The sequence below is a fragment of the Paramacrobiotus metropolitanus genome, unplaced genomic scaffold, assembly GCF_019649055.1.
Source record: "Paramacrobiotus metropolitanus isolate TYO unplaced genomic scaffold, Prichtersi_v1.0 Parri_scaffold0000002, whole genome shotgun sequence".
Lineage (NCBI taxonomy): Eukaryota > Metazoa > Tardigrada > Eutardigrada > Parachela > Macrobiotidae > Paramacrobiotus > Paramacrobiotus metropolitanus.
In genome coordinates, this window is record NW_026570222.1 from 2,494,324 (window position 1) to 2,512,395 (window position 18,072).

The 18,072-nt window shown below is 42.3% G+C and overlaps 8 protein-coding genes across 16 annotated transcripts in view; 3 read left to right on the top strand and 5 right to left on the bottom strand.

The window, feature by feature from the left end:
- LOC129587365 (streptogrisin-C-like) overlaps positions 1 to 10,874 on the bottom strand; it is a 62,625-nt gene extending 51,751 nt beyond the window's left edge. Inside the window, exon 1 of the mRNA XM_055481123.1 lies at positions 10,862 to 10,874. The gene's annotated coding sequence lies outside the window, so the exon portion shown is untranslated. The remainder of the gene's footprint in view (positions 1 to 10,861) is intronic.
- LOC129587300 (uncharacterized) lies at positions 81 to 3,108 on the top strand. 7 transcript variants are annotated; one of them, XM_055481031.1, is made up of 6 exons: positions 81 to 462; positions 575 to 716; positions 800 to 939; positions 1,004 to 1,823; positions 2,079 to 2,196; positions 2,411 to 3,108. In XM_055481031.1, the coding sequence occupies exons 5-6, from the start codon at positions 2,082 to 2,084 to the stop codon at positions 2,998 to 3,000; spliced, it is 705 nt and encodes a 234-aa protein (XP_055337006.1). In that variant the 5' UTR covers positions 81 to 462; positions 575 to 716; positions 800 to 939; positions 1,004 to 1,823; positions 2,079 to 2,081; the 3' UTR covers positions 3,001 to 3,108. The 7 variants fall into 7 exon arrangements, with proteins under 7 accessions (XP_055337006.1, XP_055336965.1, XP_055336981.1 ...); XM_055480990.1 differs by having other exon boundaries at positions 81 to 489; positions 1,004 to 1,819; positions 2,411 to 3,107; XM_055481006.1 differs by having other exon boundaries at positions 575 to 737; positions 804 to 939; positions 1,004 to 1,819; positions 2,411 to 3,107.
- On the bottom strand, positions 3,073 to 5,639 carry LOC129587271 (uncharacterized). Its single transcript, XM_055480931.1, has 4 exons — positions 5,356 to 5,639; positions 4,887 to 5,181; positions 3,903 to 4,302; positions 3,073 to 3,746 (listed from the first exon to the last, which is right to left on the bottom strand). The coding sequence occupies exons 1-4, from the start codon at positions 5,496 to 5,498 to the stop codon at positions 3,352 to 3,354; spliced, it is 1,233 nt and encodes a 410-aa protein (XP_055336906.1). The 5' UTR covers positions 5,499 to 5,639; the 3' UTR covers positions 3,073 to 3,351.
- Positions 6,018 to 7,410, top strand: LOC129587291 (translin-associated protein X-like). The gene is given in 3 exon segments (XM_055480965.1): positions 6,018 to 6,241; positions 6,244 to 6,686; positions 6,784 to 7,410. Coding segments are annotated over 3 exon segments (903 nt in total). The 5' UTR covers positions 6,018 to 6,160; the 3' UTR covers positions 7,163 to 7,410.
- LOC129587276 (uncharacterized) lies at positions 7,817 to 10,464 on the bottom strand. Its single transcript, XM_055480940.1, has 3 exons — positions 10,248 to 10,464; positions 9,677 to 9,977; positions 7,817 to 8,736 (listed from the first exon to the last, which is right to left on the bottom strand). Exons 1-3 carry the CDS (start codon positions 10,382 to 10,384, stop codon positions 8,041 to 8,043), a joined length of 1,134 nt encoding a protein of 377 aa, XP_055336915.1. The 5' UTR covers positions 10,385 to 10,464; the 3' UTR covers positions 7,817 to 8,040.
- Positions 10,875 to 11,098: 224 nt separating the features above from the next.
- LOC129587262 (uncharacterized) lies at positions 11,099 to 13,247 on the top strand. 3 transcript variants are annotated; one of them, XM_055480904.1, is made up of 5 exons: positions 11,099 to 11,909; positions 12,002 to 12,054; positions 12,145 to 12,231; positions 12,291 to 12,375; positions 12,460 to 13,247. In XM_055480904.1, the coding sequence occupies exons 1-5, from the start codon at positions 11,484 to 11,486 to the stop codon at positions 13,069 to 13,071; spliced, it is 1,263 nt and encodes a 420-aa protein (XP_055336879.1). In that variant the 5' UTR covers positions 11,099 to 11,483; the 3' UTR covers positions 13,072 to 13,247. The 3 variants fall into 3 exon arrangements, with proteins under 3 accessions (XP_055336879.1, XP_055336887.1, XP_055336895.1); XM_055480912.1 differs by having other exon boundaries at positions 12,145 to 12,192; XM_055480920.1 differs by having other exon boundaries at positions 11,099 to 11,846.
- Positions 13,248 to 13,462: 215 nt separating this feature from the next.
- Positions 13,463 to 16,245, bottom strand: LOC129587296 (adenylate kinase-like). The gene is made up of 6 exons (XM_055480977.1): positions 15,677 to 16,245; positions 15,543 to 15,588; positions 14,972 to 15,162; positions 14,574 to 14,741; positions 14,191 to 14,397; positions 13,463 to 14,022 (listed from the first exon to the last, which is right to left on the bottom strand). The coding sequence occupies exons 1-6, from the start codon at positions 15,833 to 15,835 to the stop codon at positions 13,999 to 14,001; spliced, it is 795 nt and encodes a 264-aa protein (XP_055336952.1). The 5' UTR covers positions 15,836 to 16,245; the 3' UTR covers positions 13,463 to 13,998.
- A 592-nt stretch (positions 16,246 to 16,837) lies between these two features.
- Positions 16,838 to 17,748, bottom strand: LOC129588452 (uncharacterized). Its single transcript, XM_055482659.1, has 2 exons — positions 17,556 to 17,748; positions 16,838 to 17,344 (listed from the first exon to the last, which is right to left on the bottom strand). Exons 1-2 carry the CDS (start codon positions 17,611 to 17,613, stop codon positions 17,001 to 17,003), a joined length of 402 nt encoding a protein of 133 aa, XP_055338634.1. The 5' UTR covers positions 17,614 to 17,748; the 3' UTR covers positions 16,838 to 17,000.
- Between the last annotated feature and the right edge of the window lie 324 nt (positions 17,749 to 18,072).

An 18,072-nucleotide genomic window follows, 5' to 3' on the forward strand; every position in this document is an offset into this window, starting at 1 on the left:
ATTTCTTTGAAATTTCTTATAGTGAGCAGGATTGCACTACTTACAGAGTTGCTTTCCGGTAGGAGTTAATTTTTCTTTAATTCTAAAATACTGTATGGAAGAGATGCAGCTCGAAAAAGACCTTATGATGTTTTCATTACTACGCTGATATTACCAACTAATGTTTCCCTGCTAAATTTTATAGCCGCTTAAATGTTTTACTCTCGAATTTTGTTGTGCCTTAATTTTAAGGCTATTGTCTACTCTAAGTGTTAAATCGTGTATTGAAGATAGGAAGTCTAATGCATCTACGTCGCAGAGTTTAGTTTTCCAGCTGAAATACAATAAAGTGCGTTTTAGCTCTGTTTTATTTGATTAGCAGTACTTAAGTATAATTATTGGATGTCCGAAATCCGAACAAAATCAACAGCGTTTGCCACGGCACATGTGCGGGAATACGAGCTCTTGGAGTTCAAACAGCATGTTAGTGGAGCCCTCGCTCGAATTAGTGTAATCTTTAGCCAAATGCAGACTGTCTAAAGTCAGTACCAATTAAATCAGCAGACACATATTTACAATCCGTATTTTACATCAGCCAGAATGGGTCGTCAGACCGGAGGAAGAAGAAAAACTTTATAACGAGCTTAAGGAGCTAAAGGTCACCGATCTATGCCCGAAAGGCCCCTCTCAGGAGAACACGAGCACAGCTCCACTTCCTGATCGGATCAATTGTCCCAGTTTAGTCACATTGATACTGCGTAAAGTTTAAAGTTTAAACGCAAGTTTACGGAGTCCTATAACTTTATCGGTTTCCTTGAAGGTAGCCTTTGGCAAGGTTATAAAACTAAGCCGCGAAATCTGCGATATGAGACCACTAGTCAAGCATCGTACGGACGGTTTTTACCAACTGCCTACGAAATGCCTCACTCGTTCCATGGATTGTCGCGCTCTTTTACGGAGGTAGAATGCCTGCATTTAGAATTTTCGTTTCGTTACATAAGGTATAATGCGGCTTTCTTTTCAGAAAGAGTTGAAAATTGGGATGGCTGACCGCGGATGGAGTTTTAACGGGCATGTCGATCGTTGATACAATTGCAGTAATAACAGAATGTTAGCTACAATATTATAGCTCTTTAGTATTCTATCATTCTGTTATGTATGTTCTTGTACCTATGACTCAGCCTGTAAAAAACTGTATGATTGTACGTACGTATTACCACTGTCTTGTTACCAGAAGTTTAGTACGGTAAATTAAAGTTCGCGCCCGAAAATACTCTAAAGTTTGTTTTTGCCTTAAGATCTACTCTAGATTTGGAAGTTGTCATCACAACCATGCTAACTTTAGTTACTCTGCCTTGTATAACAGGAGCACTGCTTAATTTTACCTGATCCTTTTTACGAACACCTAAGTTAAAGCAATAAATTGTACGCGTACGTACTGAAGTTATGAACGTTTATGATTAATTTTGCCCACGCGCTTTAAGCAAAACTTGCAAAATAACTTTACCCGATGCGCGAGAACATTCAACCGTTAAAAATAACCTGATACGCAAATACGATACATCTTTGTACAATTTAAGTACTGCTACCTTCAATAAGATATGGTCACGAGTCACGACTAAATTAACCATCCCATAATATAATAACCATCCCGTGCTTCCGTACACCTTATCGCGCCCAGACATCAAACTTGATACCACCAGCCAATTTAGGTCGATTTTCCGAACCTGCAGCCAGCATTTTGGTTGTGCCCCGGATTTAAACCTCTTCTGGCAAAATGGGACAACTGACTGATATCCACGGTGGACCCGAATCCAAAAACTTTGAGTGCCAATATTCAGTAGGTAAAGGAAAATAAATGTTACTGAAAATTAATGCAGTTAGTTACTAGTAATTAGTTGTGTACAAAATTGTACCTAAGAAGAATTAATTATGTACAGGTATTTCGAAAGATGCAGAGGCACAAAAAAATAAAACCAAAACGGAATACATATGTATATCCTTACATAAATTACAAATTGTAGCGTTTTACTTTTGACTGTTAATTTTCTTTATTGACGACAAAACGCGTTCTGGAATAACCTGTGGCCGAATTTCAGTCGATGATTGCCGATTTCCAGCGCCAATCCACAAGCGTGACCTGCCAAGAAATTATACGCTGGACCAGTATAGGGACACTGATGTTTGGATTCCTTGTTGTTTCAGTAGATTTATACGGTTAGTAATTATGCAAAAATACCTAAAACACAATTTATGTGTTTTAATAATTAATTTTATGCAGATAGTAATGATACAAAATACTGCGCGTATGTACGAACGTCTTACATTTACGTTAATGCTGTATCACCGTATTTTTTGTGTGAATGCACCCTTAATACGTAAACTTGATTTACAAGGGCGTTAATCGAACAACGCAGTTATGTTGCAATAGGTGCCTTAAAGTTTCCGGAACTGGTCAGCGTATGGTATCCCGGCATGTGTTTGGGAGTTTTGTTGATGTGCTCCGGATTATGCGGTACTTTCGCCACATACCAACTGATTTCGCTCGACTATCGCCACGGCTTCATATCTAACACCTTCCTGGCCTTCTCCGGCTTGTCCATCGTGTTCAGCTGCGCGATGCTGATTGGATCAGCCATCTTTTTTCCGCTTATCCTTGACGATCGGACCGACAACCTACAAGCCCTGAAAAACACCACCATCACGTTCTACGTGCTATCTTTCGGTTTATCGGCGGCGGAAACGGTGTTCGCATTGCGGTGCGTCTATGCTCAGCAGTTCGAACGCATGCTGGAATCGGAGATTGTGGAAATCTCACCGCTGGTCATACCGAAAACCGAACCGTTCCTACTGGCTACCGGCATTTATGAGAATGAAGAAGAGACAGTATTTCCGGTTCAAGGGATACGAAGCAAATGCGAAAAGGTTCCAGATGTACAAACCTATCTCTGCCGGAACGAACCGGAGCAGCTGGACAATGAGGAAACAAACACGAATATTGTTGATCTCGATGTTACATGACAGAAGTTTTATATGTACATTTAATGTATTATACAATGTTATTCATCACAAGAAAATGGATAAAAATACGCGATTTCAAAATCTGGATTCCGATACCGTAATCACCAAAGTTTATTTCAAGGAAGCCAAAGACGAAGCCAGCAGACAACAACTAACAAATAAAAGCCCTATTCCAAATTCAAAATAACTTCGGACACACAGAATAACAATTTCGTACATACCATCGCACACACGAGCACAAAAACGCTGAAACCAATCTCCACGCTGTGTAACGAAGATCTTGTCAGAAGAAAAATAAAATACTGAAAAACCCACGGGTAAACCTGCTTCGGGTTCAACTGCCCAACCAAATCAATCCAATAATTTCTTCTTTAACAACTCCAAAAACATTTCCTTCTCCTTCCGATCCAATTCCCAACGCTGCTGTTCCAGCTGCAGTTTGGCCTTCTCCAGGGACAACTCCTGTTTGCGCATTTCTATTTCCTCATGTTTCTCCTTGCGTAAACTCTCCATTTCTTCTCGACGGATACGCATTTCGTCCACACGCTCTTGTTTACGCGCCTCCAACTCTGCACGTCGCAAAACACGATCTTCAGCGCGCTCTTGCCGGTCGATGGTCACGTGCGTCTTTAAGTACGCCAGCAATGCTGAAGGGGTTAATGTATCGGGGATATCAGCAGAAAGGTTCGAATTTCCGTACAAAAGTGTTCGGTTCACCGAGGATGCTCGCTTTGATGCGCTACGGGCTATAAAAATCAAAACATGAGATAAGCAGCCATAAAGGAAATACCCCAGCATATACTGTGATTGTGCAGCTGATGATTGAGGTGGTCTTTAAAAATAAAACAAAAAATTATTTTTAAGCAAGTCATAAAACAAAAAAGGCAACTTTAATAATTTACTCGAATGCGCCGGCACATTGATGTCAGAAGTCTGGCTGGCGTAATGCACTATTCCACTTCTGGTCCGCCGCGGAGCGTCTTCCTTCGGCAGCGAAACGATGGAGTGATTCCCGGTGTCCGGTTCATCCGCAGGCGGGTTGGATTTGCCGTCTTCGTCCAGCTCTTCGTCGGCCCTTCTTTTCATTCCGCGAGTGGTGGTGTACATGGCCGATACGCGCACTCCGCGCTGGTTTGCATTCGTGATTTCGAAGCTCTGCTCTTCCGCATTCTTGAAGTAATACTGCACCGCGGCCAAACCGAAGTCTTTGCAAATGACCACAACGCGAGTGTACGCTTTGCAGTTGGTATTGCGGTCCGTTCGACGCAAAAACATAACCGCATCCTTCTCGCCTTTGGCATCCTAATATATATTAATAAATAATAACGATCCAAAACACACAACACATTTAAACTTTTTTATTCACACAATCCAGACCCATCGATCACCGATACTATATAAACATTTACCTTTAATAAGTATCATGTCACAAGTACAAACTTAGTACTAGACAACATTTATAACAGAAACACTTCTCAATGCTATACCACCGATACTACGCTCCATTATGCAAGTTCCAGAAAATAAAAACACAATATATATATTAATTAAAATTAAACTGCTAATTTTAAAATCTAAAGACTCAGATTTTAAAAGCAGATCCGCTAGACAGCCAGAATGCAGCGAAATGGGTCGCATAACATAAGTGATAAGTCTGCATTACTGCCATTACATACGAACACGTCGGGATAGTTCTCCGAAAACCGTTCTACGGGGTTTGAAAGAAAATTCTAGATTTAGCATTTTAAGAGTGTAAAACAAAAAGGATTTGGCAAAGCGAAGCGAAAAAGAAAGACTGAAGATGGAAAATTTCAAAAGCCATAAATACACTCGTACGTTCTCCTCATTGGTTTCTATATGACTACCAGTCACTGCGTAGGACTCACCACAGCTTCTCCATTGACATATCTGAAGTAGCTGGTTATCTTCCCGCAGTTCTGATCCCATGTACCCAATCCGTCAAAATATAAGTCCGTTTCCCTAGGCAATTTCTTCAAGTCGATAACAAAGAGGCAGTTGCACATTATCCGCTGAGGAACAGCGAATAAAATGTGGGGAACTGCGCCTTTGGCGGCGCGAAATAGTAATGTGGCCAAACATTGTGTCGGGATAGTTCTGGACACTCCACGCGATACTGCCTCATAACCATCAACATCGTAACCGGAAATGTAATCCACTTTCCTGCAGCAGGAACATTTTGTAGTTTATTTGATGTAATTTAGTAGTGTAATCAAAAGTTTATGGAAAATCCACTCATAGCTTTTACAGCGTGTTATTAAACCAGACAAGCCAGCAGTTCCCAGTTAAGCTGTTACCGCCTCATAACGCTTTCATAACAGGGATTTTAGTACTTACGTTCCGTATACCACTTGTTGGTATTTCGCTTCTTTAGTGGGCGACATTTCCAGTGCATCTGGATCTTCAACGTCCTGCTCTTCGAGCCTGTCTTCGGCTTCCTCTTCTTCCATTCCGTTTTCATCAGCTGTTTCTTCTGCCATTTTTAATGTTTTATGGGAATCTAGCCAATATTAATAACTGTCAGCTAACTAGCAACGACAACTTCCAAAATTGTACGATCTACGGAATTTGGTTCAGTCGCTTTTAATTCCAACTGTGATAGTTCCATCGCAAGATTGGTGTTCTGCAAATGGCGTGGCATCGCGACTGGCATCCCCATGCAACCTGTCTTTCTCACGTGGAAACTGTACCATGTGATTCCATTGCTTTTGGCATTGGAAGATTTTACTGGCCCAAACCACTTGTGGTACAATTAAAACTTAAAAGTAAAACAACAGAGAAATAGATCAAAAAAGCTTACCGCATAACTTGTGGCCAGTTTTATAAAAAATTCAGATAATATTTGTGTGAGTCGTAGATGCCAGTGATGCCACGCTTTCGGAGTTCTGCGAAATAATAGGAAGGTATTTGCCAGTTAATTCGAATATAGAATTAAAACTGGAATGGAATCACCTACGAATCGGTGAAAATCAATGGAATCGTGATTTTTGGCAGAACTGCGTTAAAAAAGACCGCCTTTTAATACGAACTGACTCAAGCATCTGCAGATTTTTCGAATTTTGTGAACTCTGGGTTTATCGTATGTTTCATAATGACTTGATTTGTATACAGTATAAGTAATCATTTTAGCACCGTCAGAAGAATGGACCAAGCGAAGTATCAGCGTACTGGGTCGCGTCCATATCGAGGCAGAACCTTTCGACGAGGTGGTTTTCGTGGTGGCAACAGCGAAGGGACAACGATGAAGATCCGTATTCGAAGAAGGTTCATACAGAATCGGGTTTTCTGGACAGCCCAGTGATGCTGATGTTTCGTGATTATGCCGCAAAGCTAGATGCGAAGAATGATCTGTACGAAATCTTGGTGAAAAACAGCCGTGATACCACTATCGAGTCCAAGCGGATTATTTTTCTTCTCCTGCGTTGCGCGGGACACCAAAAAGGTTCCCTGGAAGTCCACCAGATCCTCACCGAAGCGCGCACACGTATAAAGGAACTACAGAATACTGCTTTGCAAAAGATCGCCATGGACCTTTATGATCAGGATGCATATCTTTTCAATCGGGCCTACTCGCCCGGTTTGCAGGAATATATCGAATGCTTGAGTTTATGGCACTATCTTGAGCACGAAACATTAATAGGACTGGATGGAGTTCAGAAAGATCTACGGTTCGTAATTTCGTTAGTATGTAATTTTTACCTTCATTTTTTAAGGTAATTCTGGGGGATTCATGGCTCAGAATTTCTTGGTTTCGTCGTCGTTTAGGTTTACCGTCGACGGTAGAGAATTCGCCCTGTTAGTGACGCCGTCTGATTACGTTTTGGGCATCAGTGATCTCACTGGAGAATTAATGCGATACTGTATTACCCACGCAGCCAATCCATCCGCGCAAGTCGCCATATTTCGGCTATGTGATTTTGTGCGGGCAGTGTATGTGGACTTCCTGCGCATCCCCTACGGATTGTGCGGGAAAGACTTCGGGACCAAAATTAGAGTGATGTTCCAGAGCGTTATCAAGATTGAACGTGTGTGCTATCAGCTGGCTCTGCGTCAGGCGGAGGATTTGCCAGTGCCGCCGCCCAAGTTTATCATGAAAGTGGATGATTTTGCCGAAGAAGGCTTGGATGGTGCTGAACGTTTCTAGCGCTTTAACTACTCGTAGTGCGTTTGATCTTCTACCAGTGAAAAATGTTGGCTTTTTGTACTAAAGATGTTGAAGTTACTATGCTGTATAGATTGCTTAGAGAATAGTCTATGAACTACTGTGCAAACTGCAGAGAATTGTAAATTTGTCGGGTCCTACTGCAGTGTTTTGGCTTTTGTCGTTTAATAAGAACATGCATTCATCATTCATGTACTATTGCTTACTTTTCTTGATGTTTATTGAAAACACTAAAACACTTGGAATCTTCGGAAAAGTAATCGCTTCTTTCTTGTGGAATAAGCGAAATTTGTAGTCTGGAGACATACGTTTTTTGCCCCTGGATGCCGGAGCCACCGGTGCGTAAACAACCGTAAGAAAAGGTTCATAAGAGGTTTAAGTCTGCATAATGCAAACACGAAGAATTATCACGACCGGACTACTGTTATTTATGAGGTTACGCAAATGTGAACGTTCACGATTTCGCTGCAGTTCTACTTCACAGATTTAAATATCGACACTCAGTACTCGTACAGATACGGACAAACAACTGCCGATGAATACGTATTAAGTAGATAATTTTTATATTTTTGATTATTTACTAAAGTTAATAAAATGTACCAATCTTGAACCATTATGAATCTTGATACTGCATATTTAATTATGTACATAAAACATTAAAACCAAAGTAAATGTGCATTAGATCCGGGAAACAAAATTTCTCTCCTCTAATCAACCATCACGGTCGGCATTGCGCCGACTGGAATCTAAAATATAGGGTTCTTCCGACAGATCAAGAATGAAAGTCAGGCATGATGAATTTTGGAAAACAATTGCTGGCGATTTACGGCGCAAACCAGCGCCTGCCGAATGAACAAATATCATATTCCATCCGTCAATTTTCGCTTCAACAGCTCAAAAAATAATTCTTTTTCCTTCCTCTCGATTTCCCATTTTTGTTGTTCCAAAGCCATCTTGGTTTCCTGCATGCGCAGCTCTTGTCTTCTTAATTCCATCTCCTGCTTTTGCATTTCTCGATCTTCCAGCCTTTCTTTACGCCTTGCCTCCAGCTCCTCCCTCCTCAACTTTCGCTCCTCTGCTTTGTCCTGCCTTTCCGCCGCGAGATGCGATCGAAACACAGTGATCAGCGTCTCCGGATTAATATCTGTCGGTGGCGAGCCGTTTTCATCGAGATGCGGTGATGAACGGGGAAGAAAAGGTCGAAAGATGCGCTTCGGGCCGGGATGATCAACAACGTCGGTCCCCGATGCAACTGCCGCGCCACCCACTTGACCAGGCAAAATGTCCAGTTGACCGATCTTACGTTTCCTGTCGCGTGGTATGGTAGCCAGAATTCGAGGAGGGTGCGCATTTACGTTGAGGTTCTTCTTTGGTCGTTGATATGAGATCTCGAAAGGTTGCTCTGGCACGCCCTTGAAAAAATACTGCAGAGCGGCCAGTCCAAGTTGTGGACAGATGACGATTACCCGGGTGAAGTTGAGATTACTGCCGTTCTTATCAATCCGGCGGACAAATTCGTAGCAGTCGGAACCGGAGTCCGAGCCACCTTTAACTTCCTGTAACAACCAAAGCGAAACTAAATACCAGATTATGAATTCATGCTAAAAACACTGCCAAATTAAACTCTCTGTCCACACCCACTTTATAACTACATACATGAAACCGGGTTTGACTGCCATTTACGGACCTTCGTGCAAAATCTGAAAATATTTCGGTTTTGTGGCCTCACCGCGAGGGCATTTCTCCGCGAAACTGACCAGTGAAAGAGGTACTCCTTACGACCTCAACTAACAGTTGTTTCAAAATCATTTGATGAGTCACTCAATGAATCATCCATTCATTCCTTTTTTATTCCTAAACCGCTAAAAGGAAGACACCGAAATTGCTCTCGGAGCAGGGAGCAATATTTGAGCAGAATCCATCATTGACTACAGCGAATGTTGACTCATTACACTCATTTAAATAAAATCCCTCGAGATCTTCTGAAGCAATACCCTAGGGTAGTAAACCCGGCAGAGATGTCTCATCGGCAGTGCAGTGCAACATCACCATCGTCGACAAACAAAATGCAGACAAAAGGTGCTGCAAAACGGTGCATGACTCACTGAATAACGGAAAAATGGCCAACACTGACTAATGCGCTTACTCATCTAATCCTTCGAAAACGGAGTAGAGAAATGGTAACACGCATCGTCAGCGCCGCAATCCCTGGATCTCACCACTACAAGTTGCAAAACTACCGGTAGATCGATAAGATGACCCACTCATGCAGGAGGCACACATTTGAGTTTTCGACAGAAAAACTCGCAGCAAAACAAAAGTGCATTCGAACAAGGCGATTCTTACTGTTTCGTGCCTTTTTGCATGAACATTTAGCCCGAACCTTATGTTCACAGAGTAAAACAGCTCACTAACTGAACCGCAACAGAAAACTATCGCAATCTGCAGAGTACCTTACGTGCATTTGACGTGAATACATGCAAATAGCTGCCCTACCTTAGGCTCTTCCGTGGCGCTGTCCCATGTGAAGTAGTTCGTCACTTTTCCGCAATTCTGAATCCACGCACCCAGTCCATCCTTGAGAATCGCCGAATCCGAATCCAAAGCCCGCAGGTTCACCACAAACAAGCTGTTGACCATAATCTTCTGCGGGACGGTGTTACTGATCCAGGGCATTCTGCCATCCGCGGCTTCAAACAGCAAAGCAGCAAACATTTTCGGTTGAATAAATCGATTAATGCCCACTGATACGGCCACATAACCTTCCACTTCTTCTCCTGCGCCATTTTCCAACAAACTGAAACAATTTGCATCATGCTACGCGAACGTGAATTCTTGAGTGCGCATCGCGTACTGAAATATTTGTTTCGTGTTTTGCAATCCAGCTATTCAATTTCGATAGTCTATTTCGCGAGAAAATCTATTACAAGATCGCAATTAATAATGACAACTTATTCTCAAATAGAAACAGAAATGTAAGGTCATCCAGAATGGGCATGAGCAGCACAAATGCAATCGGCGAAAACTCGCCTTAGTATGGGGCCCAGAGATCCGAGCTGGTTCTTACCCTTCATATGCACTCTGCATGGGGATAACCTGCTGGTCTTTGGAAACGTCCAGTTCCACTTCCTCGCTCTCGACGCCTTGCTCGGATAAAGCTTCTTCACTATGATCTGCAGCATCAACACTTTCCATCATGTTCATTTCGAGACAATAAAAAGGAGACTGATCGAATAAAAAGGCACCGCGGACTGACACCTAGTATATGGACAACTTATGCGTGTTTAGATACGATGGAATGAGTTTGGGAACCAGAAGCTGATTCATCGTTCACATACAGCGTGGCCATCAATGTGGTTACATGTTTCGTAGCTCGACTTTACGTATTGCCTGTTCGCTGAAGTACATCATTTACACTCCACAGACAGGGAAATTATACAAGGCAATCAGAATTTCTTGTCCTGCCGAGCAAGTACGGCAACCACCTCCCACAGGCGGGTTGTGTTGCTTCATAGCGTGTACGAAGTTACCGTACAGACTCACCAGCACGGATCTCATTAGCCACCGCCTACCGGATGTCCACTACCCTGGACGACATGCATGCATTCCCTGGCCAACACGGCCCTAGAGTGAGTAAACGCAATACTATGGCCGTACACAACTAACAACAGCACCTACGACTTACGAGTAGATCGAAATTTAATGTTTTTATGCACAAACAGCGCATACAAACCATGATTCACGAATTCAGAGATAAAAGAATGCATGCACTTTTGCGCAGGCGGAAGACGGAGCTCTCAGGAGTGCTCGTAGCGCGAGCCTACAGGAGCGGCGCCGTACAGAAAACGAAACAGCGATCACCATCAAAACAGCGAAGCGGTGATTTCTGGTACAATAGTACTCACTGTAACACAAAAATTTAGCAAAAAAATGACCAAAATTTCACTTCGAAAATTAGTATCTACGATTTCACCAAGATTACGTTGCGGTGGAGCTCTTGCTTTCGCAATAATTGTTTATAGTGCTCTACTGTAATCTGGTTCACTTCACAAAATTAATGTAGTGCCACTGTGCACTGTGCAGCACTGCAGTACATAATTATTTATATCATTTTCAGCATTATGGCAGCTGTCTGCATACTGCATAGGGATGCACTTGTACTGGCGGTACTGCTGTACGAAAACTATAACTGCAATCGTGTGCATTTGCTAGATTTCCGTTTTTACGAAGCGTTCAACTCAAGTTATGAAAAGAATAATTAGAAAGATGTGTTTAGTTATTTGAGTATTTTTCTTCATATTATATGCGTGAAGAGATGGATACAGACAAAGCAAGATATTTCACACAAGCCGATTCCGAGATGGAGTCCGAAAGTCGTATTCGAAGAGATTTCGAGGCTTATTCAAAGCCACGAGAGCCTACGGCATTTCAAAAGGCCTTCGGAATCGATCCATATAGTCATCTCATGCATAAATTTTCTCAGCCCATCTGGGAAGCCGAGCTGAATCAAAAAGATATGGAAAAGCGTCAAAAAAGGTTCTCAAGAGAAGGACCAGCTCATCTTGCAGCTATGACCTTTGAGGATGCAGAGAAAACCGAGGCATCAATGTGGAACTACCAGACGTGCCCAGCAGAACATTTTCTGGATGCTTACTTGACGAACAGTGTAATCTCTGCTGTTGACTACTGTCTAGGCGAGGCTGAAAAGCAAAATATAATCGAAGACCATGTATGTACCCTGGTATATTATTATATACCGTATGTCTCAATAAGGGATCCCTTGATGCACTGCAAGATTGCAACTACCTCTATAATTTACAGCGTGCCTTCAAGTTGTTCTGTCCTTTAGACTTCATTGCTGAACATCTATGGATGTAAGTGTTCTACCTTGACTGATTGTTTGGACTTGTATACTTTAAAACGTATCTTTATTAACAAAATTACTGCATTTCCTGTGATTGTAGGAATAATACAGAACACCTTGAGCGGCGCAGCCTGGAAGTTAAACAACAGTTCAGTATTCCTTTATTCAAAAATTACTTCTCGAAGAGGTAATCTTTTCAAAAAATATTTCCGCATATGGCATATTTCGTCTAACGGTGCTTTTCAGTCCGCGAATACAACCACCGCTCAGCTTGCGATTAACCATTGATGAAGCAGCTAAAATTATCCAAAAGCGGTGGAAAGGAACACTGGTAATATGTCATTTTATCTGCATAAACAATGTCGAATTTAGTTACAGTACATGCCCAAATAGTTAATCACTATTTTGCCGACAGACCCGCCGACGCCCAGAAATTCGCGCTCTACGCCGCCACATGGCAGCCGCAAAGGTTCAGTACGGCGATCCACATAAACTGGTCACTGAACTCTGGGACAAAGAGTTTCAGCGCGCAGAGAACCTTAAACATCCCGAAACACCATGTCCGTGCCCAAAGAAGTATCCTCCTCCGCCCACACCACCTAAACTACCGCCATATTTGCAACAAATGAAAGCGCACATTGAAAGAAAAATCCTCGAGGCATCGCAGAAGCACGAGAATGTGTTGGAATCATCAATCGCACGGAACAGTGACATCTCTTCCGAAAGTGATGACGCCTGCGAGCCACTTCCGGTCATCAACGGGAAACCAGCTGATCCAGTCCAAAGCGGTGACAAAGCCGGCTCTTTCAGTGCAGACGGTGCGCTTCCGAACGATGCGTTCAGAAAATCGCAAGCCTCGGAGGGTGGATCAGAAAGTTTAGCCCAAAATCCAGCATCAACTACCAATAGCCAAACGAAGAAGCATCATAGTTTAACACATCCAGATCCAAAAGACAGCAAGGAAGAACCACCTACGTTGGATGGTGCCAAGAAAAAGCAAGGAAAAGGTGTCAAGCCAAACAAATAAAATTCTGGATGATACAAACACTACAAGCCTGCAACCGACTGTAGCTTTTTTGTAATAATTGAGCTGACTGCAAGTTTTTTGTACTTATTGAATTATTTTTCTATAGTATTGCAACGGCAACTTCTAAGCTGCCACTAGTGGAGTGGGTTAATTCACCCGTACCACGATAAAACGAGGTTTGATGGTTCGTCGGTGACCGTCGGTGATGTTGCGAGTTAGCGAATTACCCAAAAATCAGTTATGCAATTGCGAACAGGTTAACCGATACCGGCGCGATTGTCAAAGTGCACAAACATTTTTAATCAGCTGAAAAGTCATTGGTGAAGAGCAAGGGCAAGGGCAAGAGCAAGAATGATTTCAGAACATTCAGACAATCTCAGAAGTCTAGAAAATCCACGTTAGAACTGGTCATCTCGTACAAGTACACATTGAGATGTTTTCGGTTGAACTAGCACCAATAAGATGTACATCTTCACTACAGATCTCATTTGTACGGCTACAGTATGTATTTAGGTTCTTCAGTAGTATTTAGGCCGAGATACAATATGAATTCCGCACTCAAACAAAAATTATTTCGATAATTTTATTCAGGCGTACAAAACGTGCAGAAAAAAAACTTGAGAACGGAAAAGAAAACTACCACCTCGTACCCACAGTTCCGCTTAACAGTTAAAGCAAGTAAGAACCAACAAATGTAGTCCGCAGAAATACCTGGCTTGCAGCATCGAATTCAAGAGGTGAAAGACAAGCTAGATTACACAAACAACCTGCATGTCCACTAGTTGCAGCCTCGCACAGTCTCTTCAAGAGCGCATGAACGACCTGGAAAACGATGATTTCCACAAAAAGAACAACAATGGAACCACTGAAGACAATAACGGCAGCAAAATGGCAATACACATATTCTAAAATTTTTCTTTCCGGGGATCACTGCACTGGACACCAAGTAACCTACAAAACAACAACACTGTATTCGACAATTCGACATATTCCACAAAGAAGTAGGGCTGTATGGCTTGTATGAGCGGAAGCATAATGAACCACAAAAGCTTAACCTAAATTACTTATCATAACGTATTCACATTTCACACTAACAGTAATAGATAACGCCATTATCACCTTATCTTTCGATTTCACAGTTGTAACAATATTTTCGATGTCCGTTTCTACGGCATCAGGAGGCTTGGATGCATCGATGCGGTGATGCAGATAACGCTTTTGATAATAATTTATTAAAGGTGCCGTCTGATCGTGGTAGGCTGTTAAACGCTTGTTCAGCGTCTGGACATTGTCATCTGATCTTCGTTCCAGCGGTTCACCGGTTACCTAAAAAACAGCGCTAGAAATTGTATACTTAATATGGCAATACTGCGAGGCAGGTTGCAAAAAAAATGCTAAATCCCATTTTACATTTCTGTATCTGAGATCTATGTCCAGAACTTCTTACGCAAAAGAATGGTAATCAACAAGAGCAGGAAAAGTGCTCCGAAAGACAAACTCACATCATCCACGCCCGGTATGCGAGGTGGATTGAAGATCTCGTGATACGTGCGTCCACTTGTACGATGTATCCAGCGTCCTGTGATTCTTTTTACCAGTAGCTGATCCTCGATATCAAATTCTATCACCGTGTCCAGCTGCCGCTTCCGTTCAGCCAATAAAGCATCCAACTACCCAACAAACAGCCGTCAATCTTTTTAAGCAGAGTTAATTTCACCTTCATCCGTCGAACAGCCGCTCGAGTTGGAGCGAATATGTTCTAAAGATTACGCTTCCTAATGAAGTTCTAGAGAATATATCCTCGTACTGTATTCCCTGCTGCACATGTATATTTTTTATAGTGCTACTAGTATGCGTACTGCTCAAATGTCGACATATAAAGTGCGACGTAACAGCTAACCTTCTGAGCTTGACCGAGTGTGCGAGGAAATCCATCTAGGAGAAACCCTTGACGACAGTCCGGCGTATCCAGTTTTCGGTCGATGAGATGCACAACAACGTCGTCACTGACCAGTTTCCCTTCATCCATAACCTTCTTAGCGGATAATCCCATTTCTGACCCAGAATCAATCTCTGCCCGCAGCAGGTCTCCTGCAATCAGTGACGATCTTATAATAATCAGCCGAGCACCTTTCCGAGAACAGAATCCATTTTAATGGAACTTATGAACGCACTACTACTACTACAGTAAGTAAAAGTTATTACATTAAGCATTAAGAAACTTGAAAATAGCATTAAAATCTGAGTATGCGTTTTATGTTAAAAAATTTGCATTACCAACATGAAACATGGCCCAGAAAAGATAAATTAATTAATAAACCATTTTTTATATCTTTACGACAGTATCGGTGGAACTATCTGAACGGCTCAACTGTTCAAGGCTCCGAGCAAAAAAATGCAAAGTGCAATTGTTCAATGTTCTGTCAACAGAAAATCCGACGAAGTATAATGCACTAATAATCTGTTCTCACCTGTTGCTAAATGACAAATTCCATACCGTTCTGCCAATCGGGGTGCCTAAAACGAAAGCGTCACAATTGTACTGGGATTTCTGACAGCTTGCCGTTTGCAGTTAATGTAGTAATAAAGCAAGACGAAAACCCACTTGAGTTCCTTTGCCAGAACCCGGAGGACCCACGAGAATGGCATTAATGCCTCGCTTTTCCGCTGGTGGCTTCTCAACAACAGTTGGCGCATGAGCGGATTTTACACCGACATCGGGATTGCGAGCTTTCGGATCGGAACCAATTTGACGAAGAGCCATGATGAATCAAGATGAACGAAGAACCGCGCAAATTAATACTGCATTATAATCTGCAGGAACACTCTCATGCAATCACGCACACGTGTATGAACAAGATCAGGCTGATAAGATCATCCACCGATAACGGATATTTTTGCTGCCGGTCAGCAGAAATCACTGATTTCGTCACCGACCAACGAAGACCCTTCGTGCAGGCACCCGCGGTGCATTCCCTCTCCAGCAGACCAAGGACATTAAAGTCTTGGTGGTCAAGCCTGCAAAAGAAGGGATTTATCACCGACGGTCAAGATTGTATTCAAAGAACGTTAATATCACGCTGTTCAGGTCGCAGCTTTCTGTTGCAACATCATAAAGTTAGCCGGGAAAATTAATCAGAAAAATGAAAAACTAAAATATTTTACTTTTGGCAATATGGAACGTGGCCAAGCCTTGCGGTGGAAAGCATTGTGCTGATTGGCCCAATATAGCATACAAAATGCTATGAACCGGTGTCTGAGTCACTTCCGGTGGCTCCAACCGCACCGTGACGTTGCTTCGGACAATACAAAATATTGAGAAATCCCGTTTTCACTTCCCTCACCGGTTTTCAAATTTCACAGCCCCTTCATACACAGCGTTTTACTAAAAGCGATTATGCAATTTGGTAACTTCCTAAGTACGCCTTTCGTTTATTTCCGGTGGTGCCATCGAAATATTTACATTTGCTAGATGCAGTTTTTAGGGGGAAAAATGTTCAAAATGCTTGGTCATCTATTTTCTGGAATGGACTAGAAAGTGACGCTCGCTGCATTTTACCACATTCGAGCAATTCCCTTTACGGTCTCTACCGTATTTTACATACTTTTAACAAAGTACATGACCTTGAGGACAGCCTAATGTAAGCTATTGAATCAAAATTAGTTTACCAAATGTTTCAGTTTTTAACCGCGTTGCCGCTGCAGGTTTTAAGGTTATTAACGCTAAGAAATTAAACACTACTATACGTAGTACATCAGGTATTCCTAACGCATCACATGTATTGCACTTGTGTCAGGGAAATAAAATCAGCTGGGAAATGGAATACATCAAAAATTAATAAAAGTGGTCTTTATCCAAGAGTACATAATTTCTGTTGGTAAATCATTGGTAGAGATTCTGGCCGTGACAATCGCATTACAGAAACAAATTAAATTCCTTTGGGGCACGGCACTTCGCTCCAGGTGATATCGATGCGGCCTTCGTCAGTGGATGCCAGCTTCTTGAATGCCGCTGCAGACAACACCAGTTTGCCCTTCTTGCCCAGGGAACGGTCAACGATTTTCACCGTAACGCTAGTCTTGAATTTGGTGGCTTTCACCAGAACACACTTCTTGCACCAGGGGCTATCGCGAGCACGACTGAATTGACCGAACTGCTCCTGGTTAATATTGGCCACCATCTGTCCTTCCCGTGCATTTATTTCGCAGGCGCCCATTCCGGGAGTTGTGTAGGTGGCTTCACCTTTGAACTGCTCGGCAGCGTTCACGACATCTGGAAGAAAAGCTGGCCAATTAAACCGTCACGGGCTCAGCAAAACAGAAATCAAGTTTTTATAAATCATGCATATGCTGCATAAACTATGGTCAATGCTGTATAACCACAATCTAATGCAGATGCACATGGAGAATAAAAGTATGAATGCAGTTATAGCCGTCATGCGTGTAATGTAAAAACAGCTAGCATAGATTAAAGCTTTTCTTACCGCAAGTGAATGCATAAACCACCAGTGCGACTACGATTGCCGCGATTTTCGAATCCATTGTGAGTTATCGAAAAGGTCAAAATAAAAAACCTAAAACTGTAGCTGCCGTCGCGATTTTCAGTTCGACACTCCGCTGCAAAGGCAAGAATCCTCGCCCTTATATTCTTGTATTTGTTAGCTACCTTGTCATTTACGGTGTACAGCACATTAAATTGTAAGTACAATACGGTGCCTGTTATTCGTCTATTTTACCGAAAGATCTTGTTCAACCGGTATAGACCTTATGTAAAGTCTGGTACGAGCCCGTCTACTTCAAAGTGCATCCTCTGGTCATAATTATTGCGAGGTTCCTAATTGCCACCACCCTGAATTTGACCGGCTATATATAGCTATTAATCATGGACCCTACTCGTACTTGTTAGCATGCGCCGACATGGAAATTGCTGTCTAGTTTCTCCTGAAGTGCTTCAAAGGCGTGGCATGCATTGAGGAACAGCACTGAATATTGCTGTGTTTT